The sequence below is a fragment of the Anopheles arabiensis genome, chromosome 2, assembly GCF_016920715.1.
Source record: "Anopheles arabiensis isolate DONGOLA chromosome 2, AaraD3, whole genome shotgun sequence".
Lineage (NCBI taxonomy): Eukaryota > Metazoa > Arthropoda > Insecta > Diptera > Culicidae > Anopheles > Anopheles arabiensis.
In genome coordinates this window covers 6,239,180-6,247,027 of record NC_053517.1, presented here as the reverse complement: position 1 = coordinate 6,247,027, position 7,848 = coordinate 6,239,180, and the positions used below count along the sequence as shown (strand labels likewise).

Sequence of the window (7,848 nt, the reverse complement as noted above, 5' to 3'; positions counted from 1 at the left end):
ACATTTAACGGTGTTTTTATTAATTTCACTTATAAACGAGCACCCTAAGCAAGACAAGGAAGGGTAGATAAAGTTAGCGAGATGCAACGAAATTCGAACGTCAAAAACCCTTGCCATGTTGTACGGGCCGGGCGTCCTTTAATTTTGACATTTCGTAGAATTGTGATTTTTACAGGGCTCGAAGGATGATTGGAGAACCATAACTATTTTAATTATTTTATTGCTCTGCATTTGTATGATTTTAAATCGCAAAAATACTCAAAAAACAACAAAAATGCTTTCATTTCTCATCATTGTTTACTTTTTTTTACTGTTTAGAAGCAATTCCTGATCGGATGACATTGCTACATCCAGCAGCAGCGTGCGACGAGCCCTGTATTATGTCCAGCGGAGATTTTGGTGATTTTTTTTCTTCTGCACTCTCTCCCTCCCCAACAGAAGAAAGATATGCTGTTGTGTTGCGGCCGCAAAAGCAAATGAAAAGTTGAACTGTAACTTCCAAGCGCACAAAGTCGAGCCGTGAGGTGTTTTCCTTGTTTTTCCGTGTCCGTGTGTGTGTGTGGTGGTTCTGTGTTTCGTACGTGTGCGGTGCGCGTTTGTGTTGGAGGTGTTTCGGTTTTTATTTTCTTCGTGTTTCCAGTTTGTTTTTCCTAGGTTTCGCTAAAAGGTAGGCAACGCGGGGGACTGGGGTGATGATGGGGGCAGCGGGACAAATCTGGCTGGCAGCGGCCCAAAACACGCACACACCGAATGGCCGGACAGGCGTTGTCCCTCGGATCGGTGTGTTTGCCCTTCGGGCAGATGCATTTTCATCGTTCTCGACCTTAATGTTGTCGTTTTCCACCGGCATACACACACACACACCCGCACAGTCCGGTGCTAATTGGGAAAACCCATTCATGCGTGACAGTTGCTACCGGAAAACCCGTCCTTCCGGTTGTAGTACACCTGTGACCCTGCCCCGGCCATGAGTTTTTGGCGTACGAGAGTTGATCGTGTGTGGATGTTAATTTTGTCCTTTTTTCTGCCTTTCTTTTCCATCACCGCGCCCAGATGTCATCCGGAAGACCTATCAAATGTGTGGTGGTCGGCGACGGCACGGTGGGGAAGACGTGCATGTTGATCAGCTACACGACCGACAGCTTTCCCGGCGAATACGTACCCACGGTGTAAGTGAGGCGATGTGTCATCGTCGCCACAGTGACGTAGTTGCCTTGGCACACCACAGAGAGATTGAGAGGGAGAGAGAGAGAGGAAGCGATAAGCCAAAAGGCATTGTGTGCGTGTGTGCCTGTTTGTATGCGCTCTAATTTACTTTCTTTATTCCGGCTTCCAGCTTCGACAACTACTCCGCCCCGATGGTGGTGGACGGTGTGCAAGTGTCGCTCGGGCTGTGGGATACGGCCGGGCAGGAAGACTACGATCGGCTAAGGCCCCTGTCCTACCCACAGACGGACGTGTTCCTCATATGCTACAGTGTGGCCAGCCCGTCGTCGTTCGAAAACGTTACCTCCAAATGGTATCCCGAGATCAAGCACCACTGCCCGGATGCGCCCATCATTTTAGTCGGTAAGTGGAGGCGACTTCAACAAACGAGCGAGAAAACCATCACCTAATCACCTTGGCGCATTGCCTCCTGCTTCTTGTACCCCCCGGACAGGAACCAAAATCGATCTGCGCGAGGATCGGGAAACGATAAGCTTGCTGGCGGACCAGGGCCTTTCCGCGCTGAAGCGCGAACAGGGCCAAAAGCTAGCGAACAAGATACGGGCGGTAAAGTATATGGAATGTTCGGCACTAACCCAGCGGGGCCTAAAGCAGGTGTTTGACGAAGCGGTGCGGGCCGTCCTCAGACCGGAGCCTTTGAAACGACGCCAACGAAAATGTGTTGTGATGTAGTGTGTGCGTGTGTGTGTCCGCGTGGGAGCGCTGGATGGGGGTGAGTGGAGGAGTAGAGCACTCCATCTCACCACTCAACAAAGAGAAAAAAAAAACAGGAAAAGCGAACAAAACATACATTTAGCGAAAACATAATTGTACATAAGTTTAGAAAGGGATCGTGGTGGCAGCGAAGGAAGAACAAACACACGAGAAAAAGAGCGGGAAACAGGGAACGGAAAAGCAATTGGAAGCAAATTTCGAGCGGGCAGCATCGAAAGAGAGGGAGTGTGGTAAACACAGCAGGACCGGGGACAACAAACGCATGTTGGAAGGAAGGTAGAGGGCGAGTGAATGTTGAAAATCGTAAAACGGTTAAGGAATCAAACACCAAAACGCAGCAAAAACCGTGAACATAGGCGCTGACTCGCTTCCCCTCACTGCCCTGGTCCTGGCAGAAGTGTCCCGTCGTGGTGTGCGTGTGCCATTTTCAGCGATAAACGGCGGTGTCGCGATAAAGCCGCCGTGTAAAAAAACCAGAAACGAACGCAATCAAGCAAGAAATCAACGAAAGAGCAAACCTACGAAGAAGGGCGAAGGGCGAAACAGTGAAGACACACGTTATTAAAACAAAAACAAAAAACGATCGCGTATGTCCCTGTGTGTGTGGGACAAAACATAGAACAAAACGTAGCAACAAACAAAACACAGTAGAACGAACTCTCTGCGCGATAAGCAATCGCACACAATGAAGCAATGAAGCAAGGAAGCAGGAGCAGGAGCAGGGCGGGAGTGATTTTGGAGTTTGAGTGATAGCGAAGCAACGCAAAGGGGAAGCTTATTCCGGATGCATCAGACGTAAAGTGACGTATTAGTAGCAACGTCCCGCCTCAAACCCCCATTCCCAACTCCGGGAACCAACCAGCCGAAAATACCTCACGTAAAGTATTTCATTTTCCAAAAAAGAAACCTAATAGAGAACCGAAGGAGAGGAGAGGAGATTGACAAAATCAAAACAATGCCCTGCTGGCACACACACACTGAAATTGCTATTTAGGAAATGTGCCGGACGGCGAGCAGCAGCAGCATGTAGGTGTAGGTGAGGATCGCCTGACCGACGTCGATCGATTCGTTGTTGTTGAGCAGTTTTCTTTTTTTTTACACATTTACACATTTACCCGTTTATCGAGGGAAACGCTTCGTTTTGTTTTTCCTTCGATAGTCCCTTCCTTCGAAGCAGCGCGAACACAAAAACTATTCCAACCAGGATCCGGAGATCGGGAGATAATTTGCAATATTAAACGTATACACGTGTGCGGTTTGGCTCCTCGTTGCGCACTAGGAAGCGCTTTTTTTTCTATGCCACGGGGATAGAAGGAACTGGCGTGTCGGCAAGATGCAAGATGCGTTTGTGTTCTTTCGCTCTAAAAAAATGCTTAAGTCGCCCTTTGCTGCACACGTCTTCCCACCGTGGGGTGAGTGAGAGATTGTTCTCTTTTTTATTTACCTATTTCTTTCGTAGCTTCGCGCCACGGAAGCGAATGCCGGTGGAAGAGGAGTAAGAGGGCGGGCATAAGCATCTCATGAGTAAATCTCATTCCACATCCGCGCATCGATGATATGCAATGAATCTATCTATATACATATTTTTTACAAACTACAAAAAGCTACTAATGCTGCCTGAACAAATAGTTGCAAAATGCTTTTGTTTTGTGTGTAAAATCCGCCTTTCCGCGTAAAATATGGAACAAAACGGAAAAAGGAGTCAAAAGGATGTGTTGAAGGGAGTGGGGAAGAAGCGAGCCAAAGTGTTTTTTTTTTATTACTATTTTAATCGGTTTAGAGTTTAAGTGCAATGCAGAGTCTGATAATTTGTGTTTTTGTCTCTTTGTGCTGGAGTTTTTGCGTTTTTTTAAATCCTGAGATCAATCGAGCGATCACCTTTGAGCCAATTATGGAACGGATCGAAGCTCAGTCACATAAATATGTCTCGATTAGATGAACCCAATTCATAGTTTCTAGTCGAAGCGGGAAGAAGAAGGCTCTGTGTAGGGAAAAACAAGGAAAAACAAACTACAAAAAACTGCCAGAAATTGTGGGCGATTGCGTTTAAACCAGAGGCGTCAATTATTTGCATGAAGTAGTAGATCGTACAGCGTGAGAGAAGATAGAGAGCAAATCACCATCATATCCTAGTCCGTTTGCTGACAGTTCGCCAGGCCACGCGACCAACACCACGTTCAGCGTGTGCAGGGGCCGGAGATTGTTAAGGGCTGCCATAATGAGTTATCCTTTGAATAAGTTTTTTATACATATACGATAAACAAAAGATATGCACAATCATGACATTTTACATTTGTATTACAATTACCGATAGGCTTAGGCGTTACGGTTTGGTTAATCTCTCCTGCGGAGCAATTCCTACCGGCAGCATTTATTAGGATCCATTTTCTGTTTCCGTTTGCTTGTTTGAAGATCAGGCTTTTCGAAAGAGGAGAGAGTGCGAGACAAAACGACAGAACTGTGTGTGTGTGTGGGGGGTCAATGAAAGTGTGAGGGCATTAGGGGAGAAGAAGAGAAAGAGGCGCATATTTCGATTATACAATTATTTCTTTTGTATTTTGATATTTATTTTGCTTTTTGATTATCGAGAGAGAGAAAGAGAAAGATAGAAGAGAGAACAAAAAACCCCTAGAAAACCAAGAATTCTAATTAAATGCCAACGCGTCGACAGATAGAAAAAAGGGCTTAAGAGGAACTTCTTAAGAAGCATAGAACAAACCACACACACACACACACCGCGGCGTGCGTGCGCCGTTGAGAGAGGAGCAAAACAAACAAACAAACACACACAAGAACAAACAAAAACGTACTAACATCTTGCATCTTGCTATACAGAATAAAACAAAAACTAATCCTCGTGTTCTAGTTTCCGTTTGCAAAAGTCGTTTTCTTTACATTGCAACGTCGTCGTGGCGTCGTTCGTTTGCAGCCAAATGTGTGAAAGAATTCCCAATCTAGGCAGGCATTGGAAAACGGAAAACACTTTTGCACTAATGGGTGGGACTAATTAGAGTGTTGGTTAGTGTTAGGTTAGGTTATCATCCGCATTGTTTTGTTTTATATCCGCGAGCCGGTTCCGTTTTAAAAAGGGCACACGCGTGTCGCGCTTCGGTTTAGGCTTAGTTAAGGCGTTACGCAGCGTTACTCTACACAGCTCGTTGTTGTCGTTGTCTCGATTACTTGTCGCCCTATTTTCAGCTACCGAAAACAGTGGCACAGTAATGTCCGTCCTCCCTTTTGGGGCGATTAACGATTTAGCATCCCTTTTTTCTTTTGCATTTGCTTATTCTGGGCCGGTTTCTGATTTCAAATTTTCTCACCACCGGGAAAAGATGTTCAGTTGTTTGGTCGAAATCGGTTTCATTTCGCGCGGCGTCGCACTGGCTTTACGGAACGGTCTAAGACCTTTAGTGGCGACTTTAATTACTTTTGAACTACAAACATATAAAAGCACTAGCGTAACGGGTTTAGATCGTTTACTACCTTAACTGAAAACGCTCCACTCTAAAGAGATAGTCTACAACCGTGACTATTAATGCAAATGTGGTTCGCTTCGTGTAGGCACAGCGTCGTGTAGGCGTGGAAGATTAGGGTATCAATCGTTTTCTACACCCATCTTTTGAAGGTTTTGTTGTCAATGTTGTCCATACGACGATCCCCACAATGCATCATCGCACCGGCACCGGCAAAACATATCCTTGTGCATCGTTTCTCTAGTACGTTCGGAACGGTTTCGGGTGTATGGCGCGGCCATCCTTGCGTATGTAGCACGGTGCATCGGTCGGTTCCAGCTTCTGCACCTTGCGCTCCGGACTCGGCTCATCCGCCACGGACAGCACGATACACTCCGCGGGGATGGAGAGGGAAGCGGTCAGGGAAGCGGTAGCGAGCGGTGGCACCCGCACCGGCTCGTAGTCGATGCTGCGACACAGGTCCGCCCCCGACACGCTGGCCGTCATGCGGCGCATCGACGAGGAACGCTTAAACTGGACAGGTGCGGTAAGTTGGGGGAAAGGAAACACGATTCCGTTAGTAAGTATACCCGGGGGTTTTGCGAGAGTGTCAAACACACTCTTATATTGCTAAATGTATGAAATGGATCAAATGTACCCTCTCACGATTAAATTCGTATCATTTTAGGTGACCAAACGACTGTTTATTACACTGCACTTATTACAAAACTAAGCTTCAAGTAATGGCACTAAATGGCGTGGTGTGTGTGTGGTGCGTGATACGAATGAACTACTTACGCAATACGGCTACACTTACTGGCGGGGAAGATCAGCACGGATTCTTGTCGCAATACAGCACATGCACAACAGATGGGAGCGCTCTACATGGAAGCGCCGGAGGCTCTTGCATCGACTGCTGCCCCCGACTGCTGGGTGCCTTTACGGCGCGGTTCCACGATTGCAGTGGATTTGGAGTGGGGAGGGCGAGCGAGCAGTGTGCGAGCACGGTCAACTCGGAATTAGTTATCAGATCAGAACTAGCAACTCACTACTACACGGCTACGGCTTACTGCTGTTTACTGCTGTTTACTGCTAGTGGTGTGTGTGCACTTGAGGATATGGGGAAGGACGACGCACAAAAAGAAGGTGTGAGGGACGCTTGATATTTCGGTAAATTTAGATCTTTTGAGGGGAAAATAATACGCGCCCACCAAACCAAAACCAAGAGACGAGTTAGAACGAGGCATCAAAAAAGGAGTGTTTTGATTAGTAATTGTTTCCGATCGTTACCGTTTTATTATACCCAATCGATTTAGCCATTTTGATTCCATTTCCTTTTCCTTTTTTGGATTTGTTTTTTTTGTTTGTTTTCCTCTATGTATCGTGTTATAGTAATATATCGTTTTTTTTCTTCTTCTGTTGTATCATATTCATTCAGGTAAACTTTTATAGAGTTTTAGGTTCGCTTTTAGTAAAACGGTATTTCGTTCTGCTCACACAACGTTCACAACTTCCATTCCGTTTTTTTCTTTACGTCAATCATCAATCAATGTTTTAGTAGTCAAGTTAATGTATCTTCTGTGTCTTCTCTTTCTTTTTGCATGCACGTTATTTGCCATCCTTATCAAACGCCTTCTAAAGGACACAGAACATCTTACATCTCACGGATAGATAGCGCAAGGACGACGCCATAGTTGCACCGGATAGTTTTGGCGTTTTTTTCGTTTTGTTTTGGTCTCCGCAATTACGTATGTTTGAACTGAAATCAACAATAATGTTGCAAATCGTTGCAGGGGATTATACCGCAGTTGGAAGATAAAAAGCGTGACAATTAAATAATTGTTTGCGTTTCTTTATTCCCCGTATAAGCGCAAAACAGCTTTTGAGCTGTGTGACTAAACTGAAGCAAACGAACGCTGGCGAATCGAAAAGGAACGCAAAATGGAACCTTTTTTCCCCAAACAATGTTTGGGACTTGTGTAGTTATTCGTGTTTCGTGTCCGTTAATTTGTGTAATGTTCCAAAATAAGCTACAAGCGTTCCATTTTTAGCTCTCCTTTCGTTTCGTACCGTGCGTTTTGCAATGGAAAGCTGCGTTTTTTGTGTGCAAACGTGTGTGAAAGGAATTTAAAGTGTTTAAAAAAAGGATTACATTGTACAAACTTTACACTAATATATGCGCTGTGCTAATATTATAAGATGAATAATTGTGGATAATATTGTAAAGATAAGCAAACGAAGAACGATCACTTCTTCAGACGCATTTTGCGGTGCTCGAACAACAACGATCACATTGATTGTTCTGGTTTATGGTAGTCTTCTTCTGGTTCTATGGTCAACTGTTACTGTTAATACTACTGGGTGTGTTTGTTTGTTTCTTCTGTTTTGGTATACATCGGGTCTGTTTTTACCTTCATGTTCTACTGTGCTTGGCTACTATCGTTTCTCCGTTTTA

General features: G+C 45.2%; 1 protein-coding gene across 1 annotated transcript; it reads left to right on the top strand.

Annotated features, from left to right (window-relative positions):
* The first annotated feature begins 331 nt into the window (after positions 1–331).
* LOC120902458 (ras-related C3 botulinum toxin substrate 1) lies at positions 332–4,505 on the top strand. Its single transcript, XM_040311215.1, has 4 exons — positions 332–667; positions 1,054–1,169; positions 1,337–1,569; positions 1,661–4,505. The coding sequence occupies exons 2-4, from the start codon at positions 1,054–1,056 to the stop codon at positions 1,897–1,899; spliced, it is 588 nt and encodes a 195-aa protein (XP_040167149.1). The 5' UTR covers positions 332–667; the 3' UTR covers positions 1,900–4,505.
* Positions 4,506–7,848: the final 3,343 nt, after the last annotated feature.